Here is a 23,339-nt window from a genome sequence, read left to right as displayed (position 1 = left end):
TCATGAGGAGCCCCACTCATAATGTAAATATATTGGATCTAATGGAAGCAAATAGACCTGATGTCTTTGAGGATGTCGACATCAAAACTGGTGTCAGTGAGGTTGTGGTAACAATGATTACCAAAGTACAAAGGGCAACTAAAAAACCAGAAAGATGTATATCTTCAGTAAACTAGATAAAAAATCAGTAGTGTCTCTCAGTGAGGAACTTGAAACTTTTAGTACAGGTCAGGAGCATGTAGAGGAACTTTGACTGAAGTTTAAAAGAATAGTTGACCATGCATTGGATAGCTATATACTCAGTAAAACCACTCATAATTCTAGGGAACCTCCATGGTATACAGTCACTGTAAAGAATCTACAAAGAAGCAGAGATTACTGCATAATATATGTAAAACAAAGCTTTGGGCTACAGATAGAGAGATGCTGATTGAAAGATGCATGGCTGTCAAGAGCGCAATGCATGATGCCTTCAGTCACTACAATAGCACAATATTGTCAAATGATATTTCACAAAATCCAAAAAAATTCTGATTCTATGTAAAGCCAGCAAAGTTGGTGTCCACTCCCGAGCGAATGAGACAGGAAATGAAATTGTGGGCAGGAAAGCAAAAGCTGACATGCTTAACTCCATTTTCAAATGTTCCTTTACAAAGAAAAACCCAGAAGAATTTCCCCAATTTAATCCTTGTACCACTGAAAAAGATGAATGAAATAGTATTAATGTCAGTGGTATTGAGAAACAGCTGAGAGCTTTAAAATTGGACAAAGTTCCACGCTCCCTCGGAATCTCGGTCAGATTCTGTAGTGAAACTGTGCCTGAGTTAGCCCCTCTTCTAACTATAATCTACAGTAGATCCCTTAATAATAATAATAATAATAATAATAATAATAATAATAACGACTTAGAAGATACAAAAAAAGTGAAAATAGAAGGAAACAAAACCAAACATTCAGCACAAACCAAAAGAAATTTTACCAGACAATAGATAACACACACATTAAAATAGACAATCCACCAAACATAACAGACATGGAACACTTCTGGAGCAACATATGATCAAACTCGGTACAACATAACAGGCATGCACGGTGGATACAAGCAGAAACAGACACAAACAAGATGATACCACAAATGCCTGAAGTGATAATTTTGTAACATGAAGTCACCCAAGCAATTAATTCTACTCACAATTGTAAAGCCCCTGGAAAAGATAAAATAGCAAATTTCTGGCTAAAGAAATTCACCTCAACACATTCACATCTAACTAAATTATTTAACAGTTACATTGCAGACCCATACACATTCCCTGATACACTGAACAACTTATCTGAAACCTAAAGATCAAGCAGACACAGCAAACCCAGCTAAATATCGCCCCATAACATGCCTACCAACAATATACAAAATATTAACTTCAGTCATTACACAGAAATTAATGACACATACAACACAGAACAAAATTATAAATGAAGAACAAAAAGGCTGTTGCAAAGGCGCACAAGGATGTAAAGAGCAACTGATAACAGATGCAGAGGTGACATATCAAGCTAAAACTAAACAAAGGTCGCTGCACTACGCATACATTGATTACCAAAAAGCTTTTGATAGTGTACCCCACTCATGGTTACTACAAATATTGGAAATATACAAAGTAGATCCTAAATTGATACAGTTCCTAAACATAGTAATGAAAAATTGGAAAACCACACTTAATATCCAAACAAATTCAAATATCACATCACAGCCAATACATATTAAGCGTGGAATATACCAAGGAGACTCATTAAGTCCTTTCTGGTTCTGCCTTGCTCTGAACCCACTATCCAACATGCTAAATAATACAAATTATGGATACAATATTACTGGAACATACCCACACAAAATCACACATTTGCTATACATGGATGATCTAAAACTACTGGCAGCAACAAATCAACAACTCAACCAATTACTAAAGATAACAGAAGTATTCAGCAATGATATAAATTTGGCTTTTGGAACAGACAAATGTAAGAAAAATAGCATAGTTAAGGGAAAACACACTAAACAAGAAGATTATATACTGGATAACCACAACGACTGCATAGAAGCAATGGAAAAAACAGATGCCTTTAAATATCTAGGATACAGACAAAAAATAGGAATAGATAATACAAATATTAAAGAAGAACTAAAAGAAAAATATAGACAAAGACTAACAAAAATACTGAAAACAGAATTGACAGCAAGAAACAAGACAAAAGCTGTAAATACTTATGCTATACCAATATTGACCTACTCATTTGGAGTAGTGAAATGGAGTAACACAGACCTAGAAGCGCTCAGTACACTTACACGATCACAATGCCACAAGTATAGAATACATCACATACATTCAGCAACAGAAAGATTCACATTAAGCAGAAAGGAAGGAGGAAGGGGATTTATTGACATAAAAAACCTACATTATGGACAGGTAGACAATTTAAGAAAATTCTTTATAGAACGAGCAGAAACTAGCAAAATACACAAAGCAATCACTCATATAAATACATCGGCTACACCACTGCAATTTCATAACCACTTCTACAAACCTTTAGATCACATAACATCAACAGATACGAAGAAAGTAAATTGGAAAAAGGAAACACTACATGGCAAGCACCCGTATCATGTAACACAGCCACACATCGATCAAGACGCATCCAACACATGGCTAAGAAAAGGCAATATATACAGTGAGACGGAAGGATTCATGATTGCAATACAGGATCAAACAATAAACGCCAGATATTACAGCAAGCATATTATTACAGATCCCAATACCACAACAGATAAATGCAGACTTTGCAAACAACAAATAGAAACAGTAGATCACATCACAAGCGGATGTACAATACTAGCAAATACAGAATACCCCAGAAGACATGACAATGTAGCTAAAGTAACACATCAACAGCTTGCCTTACAACATAAACTTATAAAACAACATGTTCCCACACACAATTATGCACCACAAAATGTACTGGAGAATGATGAATACAAATTATACTGGAACAGAACCATTATAACAGATAAAACAACACCACATAACAATCCTGACATCATACTCACCAATAAAAAGAAGAAATTAACACAACTAATTGAAATATCCATACCCAATACAACAAATATACAAAAGAAAACAGGAGAAAAAATTGAAAAATACATCCAACTGGCTGAGGAAGTCAAGGACATGTGGCATCAGGATAAAGTTGGCATACCAATTATACTATCAACTACAGGAGTCATACCACACAATATCCACCAGTACATCAATGCAATACAGCTACATCCAAACTTATATATACAACTACAGAAATCCGTAATTATTGATACATGTTCAACTACCCGAAAGTTCCTAAATGCAATGTAACATATACCGTACAGTTAAAAGGAAGTCACGCTTGATCGAGGTCCGCGTCACTTTCCATTTTTGACCAGATGTAATGTCTGAGAAAAGAAAGAAATAATAATAATAACTGTGCCTACTTTTGGAAAAATTTAAAGGTCACACCCGTTTACAAGAAAGGGTAGTACAGGTGATCCACAGAACTACCATCCCACATCCATGACATTGATTTGTTGTAGAATCTTAGAACATACTCTGACCTCAAACATTGTGAGGTACCTTGAACAGAATGACCTTCTCAGCCCCAAACGACAAGGATTTTGAAAACATCGGTCATGTGAAACTCAATTTGCACTTTCTCACGACATACTGAAAGCTTTGGATCAAGGCAACCAGATAGATGCTGTACTTCTTAAGTTCCAAAAAGTGTTTGATGTAGTACCAGACCTATGCTTGTTGTCAAAAGAACAATCATATATGGTATCAAGTGCAATTTGTGAGTGGATTGAGGGCTTTTTGGTAGGGAGGATGCAACATGTTATCTTGGATAGAGGGTCATTGTCAGAAGTAGAAGTAACTTCAGGTGTTCCCCAGGGAAGTGTGTTGGGATCATGTTGTATATTAATGATTTTATATTATACATATTATATATATTATATATTAATATTGTATATTATACAGACAGTAATAACAGTAAAATTGAGCTCTTCGCAGATTGATGTAGTTATCTATAATGGAGTACTGTCTGAAAGAGGCTACGTAAATATCCAGTCAGATGTTGATAAGATATCAAAGTGGCGCGGAGATTGGCAACTTGCTTTAAATGATCAAAAATGAAAAATTTTGCACTTCACAAAAAAAAGTAATGTCCTATGACTATAATATCAATGAGTCGTCGTTGGAATCGGCCAACTCATACGAGTATAACTCATACCGGTTACAGGCTTGAGGATATCATTCAGCATAGACAACATGCCTGCCGAATAATGGTGTTGGCTGAAGTTTAGCAGATTACTATATCTACCATTTCCCAAGTTGAATTGTAGGACACCATATCACTGTTTATACTGTGCACACACTACAGAATCTCTAATCTTGTTCTGATGACAGCACAATCTCAGAAATGTGTTTGAAATAGCTGATCTGGGAGACAAGTGTAAGGACTATGTCTGGCAACAGCATTTCAGCCAGAGGACTGAGTACAGAGTGAGATGCAAGCAATAAGAAATGAGCAGTGAACCTCACAGGGAGAAAACCTACACCACTCAATACTGATTGTTCTTGACACAAATATTATGGTCCATATTTCATTAGGTGTTTTTTCTGAACATATGTTTATGACACTTTTTTCTAGTTTTGACCAGCATTATCTGGTGTAAGAGCAAGGTACATTTATTTTTAAACACTCAGTATAACGTTATTTGGAGGGTTCTTGGGTGTCCAGGCAGATACGATCATCGAATGCCCATGACGTATACACTGGGAAAGCCTCAGATAGCGCTCAGTATATTGCTTATGCTGTTAAGTGTATCTGTAAAAGCAGAGGTCAACCACTGAGTCTGCTGTTTTGTCCAAGATGAAGGCCGATGGTTCAGCAAAGGTAAATGTCCAGTAGAGCAAAATATCATCCAGAAATATATACTCAGATACATCCAGTGTGTATCATCTCCCTTCAAAAGCAAGAGGAACAAAAAAACAATTAGGATGTGATGGAAAGAGAGAAACAAATACTTCACTCCTTATGCCATAAAATTACATGCTGACAATGTATCACCTGGCGTGGAAGCCATGAAGAGTGAAATACTTAGTCCTTAATCAACCTTCCACTCTCAGTGCTTCTTTCCTCATACATTTGAAAGGATAAAATAAAAGTTCAAGCCTCTCCTTTTGCAGTGGAGTATAAATGGCTTATGGAGTCATGTCAAAGAATTAAAAATTCTAATGTGGGAAAAGCAACTTTGTGTATATCTCCAAGCAATTTGCATTAAGAAAAGCTGCCGTGATGCCCTTCTCAAAACTGGGAAGCAATGGACTACATCCAAGTATTTTTCAAAGTGTAGCTTTAATGGGCTGCCTGTTTCAGTTCCTAACCTGGGCGTGGAGGGGGAGGGGGAGGAAGCCTTTGAGACACTCCACATATGAATTCAGACAGTATTGATCTAGGTAGCAATCAAGCACTGTATAATCTGTTTAACTCGTATTGCGAGCACTTCCTAATAGGAGTATTTTTGGACGTTGACTGAGAATTTAATGCTGCTTGGAGGCAAAACATTGCCCTTCAGTGCCAGAAATGGGTTTTCTATTGTCACATCTTTACTGCAGTGAGATCGTGTCCTGCATAGCATTATTTTAGATATAAAGTTGGGAATCAGCTCTCGGACATCTCCTACAGGAGAATATCATTGGTCAGCGAAGAATGTTAAGGAGTACCATGTTTGTTATGTTGGTAAATTGTGTGTCATCCACAGTCAAGTCCTGTCCAGCATTCTCAGTAGACCAGTTAGTTTTCTTTTCAGCTACAACCTGTTACTACTGCTGACACTTTAAAGGCTTAACAAATGGGCAAAGATAACAACATTTATCTTTTCATCGTAAGAAGCTATATATGTTTTAACTGTCTTCATTCTGTCTTTGACTTAATTAGCTACAACTAAGGGATATCATTCTCACGTGTGTGAGATTTATTGGACTCATGTTTAGTAAGACATTAACATGGTTGTTGTACTAGAAGGATCTGAATGTAAGATACATCACAACTCTTAAAAATTTTGAAGATTCTGAAACAGAAGAACTGAGGACCCAACAAAATTGTGCATACTGCAGTTCTATGAGAGCTTCATTTGATAGTTGGTGTATTACAGCAGTATGATTTTCATACGCAAAATACTCAAATCAGTGCACTAAGAGAGCATCAGGTTAACCACTTGGGCACACAGAACTGCCCCAAACTCATAACCATATCAAGGCTAGCAGTTGTTATGATACGGGATTGAAGCAAGTTTCCACTTTGGTTATCAATAAGGCCTAAGTTCTCCAGATTTGATAGAGTATAGGAAGTCCTTTACTCTGCACTACATTTCTAAGTTATTTTAAGGAAATTGTGCAGTGCTAAGATGTAAACTACACTGAGAATCCAAATAGGGAGATATCCTGGACTGCTCCACCATTTTCCTTCACTGTACCACTGAGGAAGGTGACACACTAGTAACTCACTGGACTTGTGTTCTGGAGTACTCTTTCTTAAATTGTTTGAATGTAGATTTCAGTGTGTATCAGAGTGCCTTTGTTTTTCTAATCTTTTTTCCAGTCAGCAACATATATTCGATAAACAAAGAGCGTGTGTATGAGTGTGGAGGGAGAGGGGGGGGGGGATTGGGGAGAAGTATGCACAGACAATGTAGTGGATGTTGATGTGTCTGTGGAGGTGCTGAAAATGATGCTACTGTTTTCCTTGTATGCTGCATATTGCAATGGTATAGAGAAAAGGGATTGGAAAAATCACTGATCAGTGACTCCCATAAAATTTCATGGCTTGTGGACGGATTTAGAATTTATGTGGGGCAGGACCACACACTTAGCACCAAACAATATCACCTTTGTCTATAATAGGTGAAGTTGGAAACGTTTGAAGGAAGGAAAATCAGAGTTCTGGATTAAATGCATGTTGGGGTCATTAGAAACTAGGCACAAGGAAAGACCTTTCACAGGAACCATGCCACCTCTTGCCTTAAGGGACTTAGGAATGTTGTGGAAAACCAAAATCTGTATAGCTAGATGATGATTTCAACCGTTTACTTCCTGAATATAAGTCCTGTGCCCCTTGACAAAAACATTTTATAGTCCTGAGCAATGAAACTTCACAATTCCCAGATAAAATACATTACTCATTAGTTATAATAGAGGGAAACATTCCACATAGGAAATATATATCTAAAAACAAAGATGATGTGACTTACCAAATGAAAGTGCTGGCAGGTCGACAGACACAAACAAACACAAACATACACACAAAAATCAAGCTTTCGCAACAAACTGTTGCCTCATCAGGAAAGAGGGAAGGAGAGGGAAAGACGAAAGGAAGTGGGTTTTAAGGGAGAGGGTAAGGAGTCATTCCAATCCCGGGAGCGGAAAGACTTACCTTAGGGGGAAAAAAGGACGGGTATACACTCGCACACACACACGTATCCATCCACACATATACAGACACAAGCAGACATATTTAAAGACCTTGTCTGCTTGTGTCTGTATATGTGTGGATGGATACGTGTGTGTGTGCGAGTGTATACCCGTCCTTTTTTCCCCCTAAGGTAAGTCTTTCCGCTCCCGGGATTGGAATGACTTCTTACCCTCTCCCTTAAAACCCACTTCCTTTCGTCTTTCCCTCTCCTTCCCTCTTTCCTGATGAGGCAACAGTTTGTTGCGAAAGCTTGATTTTTGTGTGTATGTTTGTGTTTGTTTGTGTCTGTCGACCTGCCAGCACTTTCATTTGGTTACTCATTAGTTACACACACGTATCCTCCTCACCACTAGCTTGCTGGCGGTAACTGTTGTCGTCCATACATTGGACAGATTATTTGCCAACAAACAGTGAACTTTATAAAGAGGCCCTTATTAGGAAACCTGATCCACCCCTTCATCTCCTTCCAATTATTCTCAATTGTTGGGGACTTATATCTTTTTGTATCAGAAGATATCTATTTTCCCAACAAAGCTCAAGAGAGACAAGGAATATTGCGTTGTTATTCTTAACAGTGTAGGCAATGCAACATTGTATTTATCAGTGAATACCCGGTAGTGACTTTCAATTAAAATGTGCTCTCCTATACGGAGATCACAGCATATGTATACAAGTTGTGATGCAGGAATGACGACATATGGATGTTTGGGTCTGGCTGGAGGTCATGCATGAATGGTCAAAACTCTTGGTACTGAGTGCTGCGGGTTTCAGATTCGCTCCAGACGGCATGGACCTTGATTACCGTTAGAGATCTCTGCAGCCGTCGCGCTGTAAGCCGTGGCTGCGCGCATTCCTAACCCACGTATAACGTGAGGGTGCCACAGTGGAGCACATGATACATGACCCCAGCAGCCAATAGCGATGTACCTTATCCTGTATTTAAGCGCTTGCCTCTCACTCAGTGAGGCAGTCTGATATTCATGTGAGTCTATCGACATCTTGGCTGCAGACAGTGTGTTTACTTTACTTTGTTTCTGTGTACAAGTGGACGTTGTGGATTCGTGAGGTTGTCGCTTGTGACCCAGCTGCTTCTTGCGTGTTGTTGTTCGTAAGATCTTCCTCGGTCGTCCGGCATTGTTTGTGTCCATCCTTTCCCATTCATTTGTTTGTGGGCCGCTCCCATTTGGTCCTGCTGCGCTCTGTTCTTGGCAACCCCGTGACCTTTCCGGTTGCGGTTACAACAAAAACGCATAAGGCTCTCGTAAAGTGGGAAATCCAGGTTTGAGTTCCAGTTAGGCACAAATTTTCACTGTCGTTGTTCCCTTATGTGGCTTATGATTGTCAATATTTGTGACTGTGGATACATTTGGTAAGAGCTGTAGCTGCCACAGTGCCTGTTCCTTCGGACATACATACATGTCTGAAGGAACATTGCATTGTTCTTCTTAACAACACAGGCACTGCAATATCATAAAAACAGGATTGCATTTTCTTGAAAATAAGTGTCAAATTCGAACTAAAAAAAAAAAAAAACAAAAAAGTTCTCATATTTCTACAATTACCAAATTTAATCTCTCAAATGTAGACTGACAGCAGCACACAAGGCATGGTTATGTTTCACTAATGTAGATGATTGCATCAGAAAAGTTGGTGTGACACAACATATGAAATCATTTGAGATGCATTCACAAACAAAAAACCTGCATCAAGGAATTAAAATATAAATAAATACATTGACAAATACTCACTGTTACTGTCTGAAAGCTACCTATTTTGCTCACTGCTTGGTGTTGCATAACAGATACATTTATGTATTTCCTTAATATAATGGAAGGAAACATTCCACGTGGGAAAAATTATATATAAAAACAAAAACAAAGATGAGGTGACTTACCGAACAAAAGCGCTGGCAGGTCGATAGACACACAAACAAACACAAACACACACACACAAAATTCAAGCTTTCGCAACAAACTGTTGCCTCATCAGGAAAGAGGGAAGGAGAGGGGAAGACAAAAGGAAGTGGGTTTTAAGGGAGAGGGTAAGGAGTCATTCCAATCCCGGGAGCGGAAAGACTTACCTTAGGGGGACACGCACACACGCACATATCCATCCACACATACAGACACAAGCAGACATATTTCAAATATGTCTGCTTGTGTCTGTATGTGTGGATGGATATGTGCGTGTGTGCGTGTCCCCCTAAGGTAAGTCTTTCCGCTCCCGGGATTGGAATGACTCCTTACCCTCTCCCTTAAAACCCACTTCCTTTTGTCTTCCCCTCTCCTTCCCTCTTTCCTGATGAGGCAACAGTTTGTTGCGAAAGCTTGAATTTTGTGTGTGTGTGTTTGTGTTTGTTTGTGTGTCTATCGACCTGCCAGCGCTTTTGTTCGGTAAGTCACCTCATCTTTGTTTTTATATGTATTTCCTTACTCGTATAAAGATAAATTTGTGTTAAAAAAACAATGCCACCTTAAAATATCTTTCAAAGTCCATTTACTTCATGTATAAATCCCCCCCCTCCCCCTCCCAACCCCACCTCAACTGAACAAAGTGGAACAGTTGCTACACCCTTTAACTAGCATTCTGTGTAGGCTTTTATATTCAGGATTTCTATTGTTTTTCTATTTCACTCATGGTGAATCCTGGGACAGTATTTTTAAATAACTTCTGATGATATTGGCAAATGCATTTTTGTGTACTGTCAAGGGAATTATATTCTCAGTTCACTCTTCAGCATTGTATTGAGGACATTATACAACATTGGTCTTTTTGTTCTGCTTTCAAACACTCGATGATGAATTACATTTAAGTGATGACTTCCTCTTGTGGAGCTATCCATCAGGTAGACTACTTTTCGAAAGGAAGGAACTGGAATGAATTCTGGCAAAGTAAACAAGATATTTTTAAGAGAGCTGGCTGTTTTCTGTATATTAAAACAGCATCATCAGATTAGATAGGTTATGTAAAACTGTGATCAGCCATGCTATGAAAGCATCCATTCTGATATTTTCATGTTAGCTTAAATAACAGTCTTTCACTTGGTGGAACAATGAGGGTTGTTTTGTGTATTCCAAAAGCTGAAACATTGCAACCTTACACATCACTTTGAGTTGTGAATTCAAAGGATTAAATAGTATGAAGGGATCATGGCAAATCTTGACAGAGTCAGTTATTCCAAAGCTCAGTTTGATGTGTGTTTGAAACGTAGTTAGCAAGTAAAAATTCAGCATGAAAGCCTTTGGCAGACCAGAAACCTGTAAACTGCATTGAGAGAACAGCTCTTCCTGTTGTAGTTTTGTATTTTTGTAATACTTGTTCATACAAGTCTCAAAAGCTGTACCACCCACTCCTTTTGTCTATGTTATAGAAAACTGTAAATGTGAGCCAGGTTAAAAGAGTGGATTAATAGTTTTTATCTGCGAACATGGTAGGAAGTCAACATTAGTTCAGTTGGAACACAGATTTTAAAGCCTTCACTGCATATTGTGCTACACAAATTTGCAAGTCTCCAATGTAAAATAAAAGCCATTTCTTCCTTCTTACTGTTTATGAGAATTTTAAGAGCACTCTTAATTGCGCGATTGCTTCTATTCATTAGCAGACTTTGTAGAACCTATAGAACACCAGAACCTTGAATTAAGGAAGTGCAAAATTTGCTGCTACAAGTGGAGTAGAGATTCTTGTGCATTTTCTTCAAGTTACTTCATCTTTTATTTAAAATCTAATTGATATAATCTTTATGTAAATAGAATGTGTGTGAGTTTGGGGGGGGGGGGGGGTTGCAGTGGCTGTTGCAGTGCATGTGCTGTGCACACACATGCACATCTTATCTATAAACAATGTGCACAATAATTTTTAAATAAAATGAAATGAAATAAGATCTTTGTAATAATTTGTTAGTATGAAAAGCTTTTTATAGCCAAGATGGCTTAAATTCTTCTCTATTTTCAACAACCGATTTTGTAAGATTTTGCTGTCTTCTTCTGGTGTCCAAAATTTTTTTGTTACAAAATGTGTTCATTGAGAGTTAGAAACTCATGCCATGTTGCTCTATTAGTGGATAAAATGCATCACCTTATACAAGTAAAACATTTATAATTAAAAAGTACCTCGTGCACGTGGTCATGTCCATATGTATAGTGCTCACAGGTGATTGTTAAGTCTAAAAACCACAGTATGCAGTAAAATGCCCCTTTAAGCATCTGTTTGTGTTTGTTTGCTTGACATGTTCGATTCATTGATGATACAGGTATCTGGTACAACTAAATTTGTGAGGATTTCTGGTAAACTGAATGTAACTTACTGTAGCCATTCCAAGCCTGAATTTCTACATTGTGTTACATGAATGCATTTTTATTATTCCATTTTTTTTGTGTAAGCTGTTTGTGTGTTATAGTCTATTTATACTTATTACATCCTGATAGACATATGTATATTTGAAGCTTACACACACTGCTATAAAAAAACTATTTTTTGTAGATATTTTCTTACGATAACATTTTTATTCTTGTAGGGTTCTGAAACTGACAGTGAAGTCACGGAAGTTGAAGTGAGAGTTGACCCGATGCTTTTTCTTTGTGCCCTTGAAGATGGTAGTCATGACAGTGATGAGTCATTTGAAGCAAGTAGCGATATAAACCAGTGTAACATCACAAATGAAGAGCAGGATACCAGTGACAAAGATGATTCAAATGTTACTTGTAGTGTTGATACTGCTCATGACAGTGATACTGACTTGGCAGAAACCAAGGAAGCAGACGAATGTGATACAAGTGAATGTGATAATAAAAGTGAGACTGATATGCCAACAAACAATACAGTTCAAGCAAGGTATGTTGTGACAAAAATAGTGTGTTGTAAAGGTATTTAAAAATTACGTGTGTTACTAAATTTTGAAAGCATAGTTGTTTGCTGTTTCAGCTATGAACAATGTGTAGCTGTCTCTTAAAATGTAATGTACTTCATTCCTCCAAAAATTATACGGATCTATAATTTATTATTCATGTATTTAATGTATGTGGATGAGTAATATTGTCTCTTGAATAGTGTTTGTTTGTCAGCCTCATGTTACATTTGCTCTGTAATTTTTGTGTATGTATTTACATTCAGAGTAGTGCCGGCCCATGTGATTACACATGCCAGCATTCCTCCTATTCTGGAAAAAGAAACGAAGCCATATCAATGTACGTTGTGCTCAAGAGGTTTTAATAATGATATTGGTTTACAAAACCATTTATGGAGTCACCTACCAAGGGATCGTCGTGTTCTTGGTACCAGTGATGGTAATCATATGCAGCGGTAAGAAATATGAAATTTTTATGTAGAGTAATTTAACAAAAGTTATCCTGGAACCCTCTGAGGGTAAATTTATGTTGTTATTGTTGCAAGAATAATTTTATCCAGAAAATAAATTGCAGACTATTTTCCCTGGTAAAGTACTCACCCTGGCAGCAGCAGTGGGAATGTTTGTGGTGTGCACATATGAAAAATGTTTGCAAAGCATGAAAGTACTACATGTTATAATGCTTAAACAAAAAGAATATTTGCAAGGGTAGTTTGTAATTATTATTACTGTCTCTTGCATGTATGAGCTTAAGGTGGGGTACTAATGTGACACACTATCAGGGTTTGATATTGCTTGAATTATTTTGTTTCCTGCTATGACAATTAAAAATTTGTTTTACAATTTGTTTGAACAGTAGCAGTCATCCAAATCCTCTGACCAGAAAATAAGTAAGAGACTGAAATTTGTGTCTGTTATACTCAGGATCTGAGACTGGATGGGAGACATAACTAGTATTAATTTCATAAGGATGGAGGAAATAAAGTGCAATTTCTTACAACATAGAACTCAGATCTATTGAAAAACTGTGTTTATTAATCACCAAACAAGCGAATGGTACCACTTTTTGATGAGTATCTACTACTTTCTTTGTACTTCTTACGTAACTGAGAGAGTACAATGCATATGAGATTTGTATGTATTATGTTGCTGTCATGCAGGTAACTCTCAGATGTATGTGTATATTTTCTGTATACACATTCCAGTGGTTTTGGACGCTTGGGTTTGCACACACCAAAGATGTCAGATTGAACATTCAAAATGGCTGGAAGCTTTCATAACACAGAGCTAACTTACATTTTAAGTTGTAAGGAGAAGTAACCAATAAGCAATGTTAGTGTTATCACTTGACTTGGACTCATCTCCTTATAGTACATGTGCTCCATTATTCAGGCAGAGGAATTATGAATTTTCCATAACCTGTTCTTTAATTTCTGAATAACTTATTTTTGACCACTACTTGTGGAAGTTGCTTATTTGCCCACTATTTTATGGATATACACAGGAATGTTCTTCAGTATTTTCATGGCGACTGGTTTGCATTAAGCAACAGTGTGTTGATTCGAGTTGACATAATAGCTCCTTAACCCTTTCCAATTCAATTTTTTCTACTCACTGTGTTCTCCCCAAACCTTATTTATTTTATGCGGATAAAGATGCACGAGATTTACAGATTATTTCACTACTGTTTTTAAAAAATAAAATTCAATATGAGGTCAGTTGACAACAATATATTTTTTTACATTTGTTTTTGAAATTATTTATGGTGTTTTTATTCATGATTGTTTATAATTTTCTGTTTTCTGATACCTCGTAAAACATTCTACCATGTGAAGCCCAAGCTACTTCTTGCATGTTTCACCGCAGAAAGTTGTTTGTCTTCTTCCTCCTTTCTCCCTGTGTTTGCTGCAAACCATGCAATCTTTTGTTGATTTCTTTTTCATTTTGCATTATTAAATGCATCTTTCTCCATTTACTCTCTCCTCAGTGTCAGATGATGATTGTGTTCCTTTCTTCTTTAAATTTGTTTTTCTCATTTGGCCTACTAGATGTCTGATTAGATTTCTTCTGTAGGAAATATGAGTCTGCAGTTGTTCTCCACAGTTGTTTTGTCAATTGAGTAAGGAATGTAACTGTTTACTACAGCAAATTTAATCAGCCAGAAGAATAATTTTTTCCATCACATTTATGATTGTCTTGTAAAACCATTGCAACCACAGTATTGATCATCCCTGCCAACTCCTCCCACGAACTCCATGTATTCCAAAATAACAGTGGGTTTCAGAAACTGCACAGATTCTTCTCTTTCTGTAATTGATCAGTTGGGTTTGAGGATCAAAGAAAATACTCAACATTGTCACTAACCTTATGTCAGGGGACAAAAGGCATGTAATTTTCATTTCACTTTGATGAGCACATAACTCATACCCAGCAGGTTTCATCATCTTAAAATTACGTGAAAAATCCTTCCTAGAAGTGTAACTGTACTTGTTGGATGAAATTTCATTTTGTGCAATTCCTGAGCAAGTTGGGGGCATGGATAGAACCTGTCAGTAAAGATGTGGTAGCTTGAACCATGTACACAAAGTAGCAGTTGTTGTGCCAAATGAACAACTATTCAGGTTGCAAGAGGTAAATTAGGCTGAATTAGATTTTCTGGAGTTGTCTTAACATAATACAGAGTGTGGGGGAAAAAAAACCCCACACACAGCCATTTTCTGAATCTCACAGATGTAAAATTCATAAACCTCACTTTGTAAGCTTCTTTGGATTGTAGCACTTGAACTGAAATCTCCCTTTAAAGCCTACTGTGCTCTCAGCTAGAGCTGTCTTTCCTTTTGGTACATGAATTACAGTCAGTATACTCACTAATGTTCTTCACCTTTCTCCCTCTCATATGTTGACATCCCTGAGCTGTGGGGGACAATTATAAGAGAAAACATTCAAATTAAAGGCCAAGTTCAATATCACACCAAGGAAAACCTTCAGTTCACAGTGAGTGGTCTGTAAGTGGAGTGACCTTTTGTATATTTAAGTTCAGAATTTGGTCGAATACCAAGGAGTGTTGAAACCATATTGTATGACAGAAAATATGGGAAGCACTGGTTACAGACAGTGAGTGAAGAAACTTTATTATTCTTTGGCCAACAGACAGAGTGGTGTTTGCTCTTTATATTTGTGAGATTGTTCTTGAGTTAGTTCTCTGCTCATTGGTTGTCAAGTGATAATTAGCTGATGTAATCATTAAAATAAATATCTGCTGTGGGGTTCTCCGTGAGTGTCTGCTTTGTAGCCTACACTATCAGCAGTACCTATAAAATGTTGGTTCTGAGGCACGGAAGTAAACAGCAAATTTGAGCATGGTACAAAGTGAGATGGTGAAGACGATGGACAAAACCGAAAGGAAGGACAACCTTGATGCTGGGAAGAGGAACTAGAGAGATGTACTACGGATCTGCAGACACAAGTTGTCACATAGACACAGAGAGTTGCATTGAAAAGCAGTATATACAGCAGACAAACGAACTACAGAGTTGTAACATGTCCACCAAGTCAACGATGAAAATAAAACTGCCGTACTTCCTGCTGGAGAAATCTGTACCTTGGTTTGCAATGAGAGCTAGCGTTTACGCAGAGTAATTTCATGAATTACTATACAACGTCTGCTGTGGCAGTTAATATCGTGGACACTCGAGCAGTGGTGATGGTATTGGAAATCATTTTGAAGCCTCCTACGCATAGTCGATATCAACATTTGAGAGCCATGGTGATCCAGCACATGGGCAAATCCTCAGACCAACAGATGCAATAGGTCCTACACTTCGAATGTGTTGGCAACAGGACATCTTCCAAATTCTGGCTGCATTTCTGGATTACTGTGGAGGAGGCAGCAATATGGGATTACATGCTTCGGCATGATTGGCTTATGCAGTTGCCGCTGTCAGTAAAAATGGCAATAATCTTTTGTGGGACAAACAACATTAGTCCTGTTCTGTCAGTCACTGATAACATACATGTGACATTGTGGCAAGTGAGTGCCTCAGCAGTAACACAAGTAACTGACAGCTGGAAAACAGCAGAAGACACAGTCTAAAGCTAGAATTAGATGAAATGAAAGGACAGTTATTGCTGCTGGAATCAAACAAATGAGACATTGTGCACAGCACTAAGGTAGAAGGACATTTGCCCAGCCAACAGAAGTAAGGGCCAGAGGGACAAGATGGCAGAGTATGTTGATTCTACAAAAGGTTTGACATGCAGACCATGAGGTCCACAGTTCCCTGCACAGTCCAGCAGCTTGCAATAGGCGTAGCAGGCCCTGTAGCTTCACAAGAGTGCAAGCGTGGATATGAAGGGATGGACAGACTGTGATGGACTGATAGAAGACAGCTGAGATGCAACACTCAAGAGTGACAGTGTTATTTGAGGCATTGTTTCCATGCACATTTAGACGTGTAAGCAAGTTTGCCCACTCACTTTATTGTGCTGCTTGTATATGACAGGCGCAAAGGCAAATCAAAGTTACCTGTTTGACTCTGGCTTGGACTTTAGCACACTGCCATTTAATCGGATTCGGAAAGAGGCAGTAGACACAGCACTACACCTATTTGCCACTAACAATTCACCCATTATGACTTATGGCGAACAGGAGATGACAGTGGACATAGGTTTTAGCAAAGTTTTTAAATGGAGATTCGTACTGGCTGATGTACAAAAGCCGATTCTAGGTGCACATTTCACCCATCATCATGGCCTGGGGTTTCAGCTGAGCACAGCACAAGTTAGGTGGAGGAGTGCGATGTTGATAGGCAAAGTAGGCAGAAGTACAAGGAACACGGTTGCTGTATCTGGTGATTCAGGTGAACATGAAACAGGGCAGAAGATATTGCATACCATGTTGCACTACATCAAGACTACCACAGGCCAACTGGTCTTCTGATGACTGAGAACAATGGCGCCCACTGGTTCTCAGAGGCAAAAGCAGAATTTGACAAAGTTGCAGGCAGGTATTGTAAGAAAATTGGATAACAAATGGGCTTCACTATTGGGCCAGAAGAGTGATGGCACATGAAGGTCATGCGGGAATTACCAGGGTTGGAATGCATGAACATTATCTGACCACTATCCCGTATGAAACTTGTGTGATTTTATGAATGTTGTTGCTAAGGCTACAATCTTCAACACGATAGACAGCAAGAAGGCATACAACCATACTCTGGTTGCTGAAGAGGACTATTCCCAGATGGCTATGATATCATATTGTATGGACACTAAGATGCACTTTTTTCTTCGAAAAATTGCCTCCAAAATTGAAGTGCGTCTTATGCTTAAAATTAATATAAAAATGTCCAGTGTTAGATATAAAATTTCAGTCTGTCTTAAAAATGGCCATGTATTCAATACTGAAAAGTGACTATATATTCGATGCCATAGGAAACCTATCTCAATCTGGAAAACTGGATTCACCTGGCAGCAGCAGTGCACCCCCAGAACACTGTCTAGCCTATGATGCATCATTGCAGTCTACGGTGCCAGTGCACTTTATTGAAAGTGATTTTTGTTATTGGTAACATTATAATATTTTTGTTAGTAGCTGGTTTCTTAATGGAAAAGAATAAAATGCGTTAATATGATGTGGGCCATAAATTGAAAGTAATGGCATATGCAGAAGAACATGGGAACAGAGCAGCCTTCCACCAACAGAAAAAACTATTCACGATTGGTGGACAACAGAAGAAACTATTCACGATTGGTGGATTAGTAAAGAAAAACTGGAAAAAAAATGATGATGCAGAGGACTGAATGCAAAATGACGAAAACCAGAAGATGACGTATTGAAATGGATTCAAGGACACCGTCAAAACAGCATTGGAATTAATACAAAAATGATTGGGATACATGCTTGTAAGCTAGTGCTGCAGTGGAACTTGACAGATTTTATGGGTGGAGTTGGTTGGTGCTTCAAGCTTACGAAGTATCATGAACTTAGCATTCAAACCTAAACCAAAATATCTCAGAAAATGGCACAGAAGTATGAAGAGAAAATTATTCAACATCAAAAGAAAACTAATGTGGACTTAAGCCAAATAGTGAATATGGACAAAACTCCTTTGATGTTTAATGTGCCGAATAACAGAACCATTCCCATGAAAGGTCTAAAACTGTAACTATAAAAACAAGTGGACATGAGAAAATGCACTACAGAGGTGTCTTTTCATGTTGTGCAGATGGTGCTAAACTTAATCCAATGATTGTTTTCCAGTGCAAAACAACACTAAAAGCTTCTGCAATACTGCCATGTGGTGGTGTTCTCATACATGACAAGGGTTGAATGGGTGAGACTGGTATGAAATTATGGATTAACAGTGTGTGTTTTATTGAAGAAGAGTTCTTTTCTTGTGCAAGATTAGTTAATAATCATTTGAAAAATTCTGTGAAATGGAATTGGACAGAGAAATACAGAGTTTGCTATTATTGCGGTATGACTTACTTCACAATTGGAACCCCTTAATGTCTTGATGAGTAAACCATTTAAAGCTTAAGAGAGAGGAATGGAACAAATGGATGATGGATGAAATCCAATGGATTCACACCTAAGGGAGCTTTAAAACGACCTACAATCAAACAAGTGTGTCAGCGGATAAAACAGTTGTTATTGTTAAGTCTTTCTAGAAGTGCAGGCATAAGTAAAGCTTTCGATGACAGGGAAGTCCATCGTATATATGAAGAATAGAACGATAACAACGAAGAGGAGGAGGAGGAGGAGGAGGAAGAAGAAGAAGAAGAAAGTTCAGATGACGATTTTCAGGAATTTTAGTTCGGTTTCATAAACGGAGATTTTTTTTTTTTTTTGTCTGGTTTTGCAATATAATAACAAAAATTTTAGTGTAAAAAAAAAAAAAAAAAGCTTAAAAATTACGGTACATCTTTTAGTTCATAGTGTCTTATAATCCATAGCGCCAAAATGATGTTTCTCAGGCAGGTGGTATCAGCATCTGGTATCCATCTGTTCAAGAACTTGGAGGCTTTATGGAGCATTCCAAAGCCAACCAATGACCAGCAGTTACGAAGATTTTTTGGAATAATAAACTTTTATAGATAGCTTATACCGGGTGCAGTGGGAGTGCAGGCACTGCTTGCAGAGGCACTAGCAGATACTAACAGAAAGGGCAAGCAGCCCGTATCAAGTACTCCAATTGTGCAGCAGGCTTTTGAAAAGATAAGGGCTAGCTTACAAAGAGCACTACTGTTGTCTCACCCAGTTCACATTCCACTGCTGGTGATTGTCGTAGACTCCAGGCAGTTTGCTATTGGTACAGAACTCCTTCAAAATGTGGAGGGCAGTTATAAGTCTTTACGGTATTTTTCCGGATAGCTATCGTAAACACAGGCTAAGTGTAGTGTGTATGGTTGGGAATTACTGCCCGTTCATGAGGCCATACAACACTTCTGGATATATGTGGAAGCTCAGCCTTTATGGACTACACCAATCATAAGCTGATCATGTTTGCTTTCCAAGAAATGAAAGAGAGGTGTTCTCAGCAGTTTCACCAACTATAGTTTTTCAGGCAATTTATTGCTGGTATAAGGCATATTAAAGCACAATTTCTGCAACAATAAATTATGACCAATTGAGAACGGAACAAGCCACAAACAAACAGCTACAGCAGTTGTTGCAGTGCAACTCAACATCCCTTAAGCTCAAGCAAGTTTGTTTGCTAGGCAGGAAAAACCTAATTTGGTGCAATGTTCCCAAGAAACAGACTACACCATTTGTGACTTTGTCATTGTGAAAGTCAGTTTTTGACAGTGTCCAAAACCTTGCACATCTGTGAACATCACGCTCAAGCTAATGGTGGAGAAATTTATGTGGCCAGGTATGAAGAAAGATTGCTACAACTGCAATGTTGTGCAATATTGTCTCTGTTTCAAATAGTGCAGTTCATGACATAAATTCATGGCTTGTAGAAAGTAAACTAACACTAAATCACAGTAAGACTCAGATTTTACTGTTTTTAACACATGATTCAACAAAAATAATTTCACAGAATGGGCATATGATAAGTAAATCGAACAGTTCAAATTTGTAGGTGTTCAGATAGATAGTAAAGTGTTGTGGAAAACCCACATCAAGGATCTTGTTCAAAGACATAACACTGCCATTTTTACTATTCGAACGGTATCTGAAGTAAGTGATAGTTCAACATTAAGACTAGTCTACTTATTTTCATTCGGTTATGTTGTATGGTATTATATTTTGGGGTAACTCTTCCCATTCTCAAAGGATATTTTTGGCTCAGAAACGGGCAGTTCGGGCAATAAGTGGTGTAAGTTTGCGAACCCCTTTTTGACCCCTGTTGACTAGTCTCAATATATGTATTCTTTACTGTCATTTCTTGTTAATAATTTCACCTTATTCCCAAGAATTAGCAACTTTCACTCAGTTCATACTAGGTAGAAACTCAATCTGCATTTCGATCGCACTTCCTAGACTCTTGTGCAGAAAGGTGTGCAGTATACTGCTGCATCCATATTCAAGTAAACTACCACAAGAATTCAAAAATCTTAGCAGTAATCCATGCACTTTCAAATTGAAACTAAAGAGTTTCCTCATGGGTCACTCCTTTTATTCCTTGAAAAATTAAGCCGATTCCTATGTTATATCATTGATTGCATGTACTTAAACTGATGGCTTGTCTTTTTTTGGATTCATAAACATTTTATTTTATCTGTTATTACTTTTATGTTGTAATTTCATGTTCTGACACATTCCCTGACCTTGGGGATTTGCTCCTCAAAACTAGAAATGTAAAATAAAATAAAAATAAATACTTGATAATACCTGGATCTATTACTTTTAATGGCTGCTGTACAACCCAAACCATCTGGATCCTCCCTTCCACTACCAGTTTTTCTGCACTGAGAGTTAACCTTACAACACATTTTGCACTCTCAAAATTATTCCAGTGTCAACCTACAGTAAGCTACTGTCCCCATGCCCTCCGTACCACAGTTTCTGCCCTCTCTGTCCTGTCATTTCATCCCTATTTATACCCTCTCACTCTCATTATGTGTCACCCTCTGTAACGCACCCACCTATCTTTCCCATTCCCTGCTCATCTCCTTTTATGTCCTCCTACCCCACACTTCCTTGCCTCATGCCCTCCCGATGCTGACCCTAGTCGTCTTGTCATGCTTCCATCCAGTTCCTACATGTTCTGCCGGACAGTGCTCATCGCTGCCCCACCCATACCCTGCTATCCCTCTCCCCCCCCCCCCCCCGCCCCCCCCCCCCCCCACCCTGTCAAAACCTCTACTTTTGTTCAGTGAGACAGTTACATTCTGGTCCAAGCTGCCGGTGATGGGGTCATGCTTGCATGAGATATGCTTACTCTTATGAAGATTGTGTGTGTTTTCTCTTCTGAAGAAGGCTTGGGCCGAAAGCTAATGTGTAACAATGTGTAGCAGTCTGCCCTTTTCCTAATATTTTTTCATTAGTACCATCATTTGTGTCTGTATAATACTACCCTGTGCTCCACCATGTGTTAAGTCAATAAGTAAGTCCCATAATTGATAGTATCTAATTACCTGCTTATTGCTAAATAGATTCACAAGAATAGTGACACCTTTCTACCTAGAGCATTTGTCTTACACTTCACAGAGTTAATTATATCCAATAGGCCCTTTTGGAGTGAGCCACTGTTGAATTCAGACAGACTAAGCATTGATATTAGCTTTGATTTTAGAATGATTAAATGAACTCCTGTGATATGATGAACCTGGATATATTACTGTAACATATTAAGGTTGTATTTATTTGCACAAAATTTAGGCCAGATTTATCAGTCCTCATTTAGTGCCCTAAATGGCAAAAATTTTGCCATTTCACATTATTATGGAAACTTTCAGAACAGAGCAGGAGCATCTAGAGGAACTTTGGCTCAAGTTTAAAAGAATAGTTCACCATACGCTGGATAGACGTGTATCCATTAGAATAGTTCATAATGGGAGGGAACCGCCATGGTGTACAGTCACTATTAAACAAACTTCTAATGAAACAGAGATTGCTGCATAATAGGTTTAGGTTTAAACAATGCGTAAGGCTATAGATAGAGTGTGCTGAATGAAATGTGTTTGGCTGTCAAGAGAGCAGCATGTGATCCCTTCAATAACTGCCATAGCAGAATATTGTCAAGTGATCTTTCACAGAACCCAAAGAAATGCTGGTCATATGTAAAGGCTGCTTAACTCTGTTTACAAATGTTCCTTTACAAAGGAAAACCCAGGAGAACTGCCACAATTTAGTCCCCGTACCACTGAAAAGTTGAATGAAATAAGTATAAATATCAAGGGTGTTAAGAAACAGCTAAAATTGTTAAAATTGAACAAAGCTTCAGGATCCGATGGAATCCCTGTCAGATTCCATATTGAATTTGCAGATGAGTTAGCCCCTCTTGTAACTATAATCTGTCATTGGTCCCTCGAACAAAAACCCACGCCCAGTTCTTGGAAAAACGCACTGCTCACACCCGTCTACAAGAAAGGGTAGTAGAAGTGATCCACAAAACTACTGTTCAAGATCCGTGACATTAATTTGTTGTTGAATCTTAAAACGTGTTCTGAGCTCAAACATAATAAGGTATCTTGAACAGAATGACCTCCTCACTGCCAACCAGCATGGATCCGAAAACATCGATCATGTGAAACCCAACTCGCACTTTTCTCAGAGGACATACTGTAAGCTTTGGATCAAGACAATCAAGTAGATGCTGTACTTCTTGACTTATGAAAGGCGTTTGACTCAATACCACACCTATGCTTTATGTCAAAAGTACGATCATATGGGGTATCAAATGAAATTTGTGACTGGATTTAGGGCTTTTTGGTAGGGAGGACTCTTCTTTTTCTTCCATTGGCACTACATCCTGGGATGAAACTTGGC

At 38.1% G+C, this 23,339-nt stretch overlaps 1 protein-coding gene across 2 annotated transcripts in view; it reads left to right on the top strand.

Moving 5' to 3' along the window:
• The window catches only part of LOC124622479 (zinc finger and SCAN domain-containing protein 2-like), a 115,795-nt gene that overhangs the window by 10,580 nt on the left and 81,876 nt on the right, over positions 1 to 23,339 (top strand). For both annotated transcript variants that reach the window (XM_047148198.1, XM_047148190.1), the window contains exons 3-4: positions 12,068 to 12,384; positions 12,664 to 12,852. In XM_047148198.1, the coding sequence (XP_047004154.1) occupies positions 12,068 to 12,384; positions 12,664 to 12,852 (506 nt within the window). The remainder of the gene's footprint in view (positions 1 to 12,067; positions 12,385 to 12,663; positions 12,853 to 23,339) is intronic.

This window comes from Schistocerca americana, chromosome 1 (genome assembly GCF_021461395.2).
Source record: "Schistocerca americana isolate TAMUIC-IGC-003095 chromosome 1, iqSchAmer2.1, whole genome shotgun sequence".
Lineage (NCBI taxonomy): Eukaryota > Metazoa > Arthropoda > Insecta > Orthoptera > Acrididae > Schistocerca > Schistocerca americana.
This window is presented reverse-complemented; position numbering and strand designations above follow the sequence as displayed.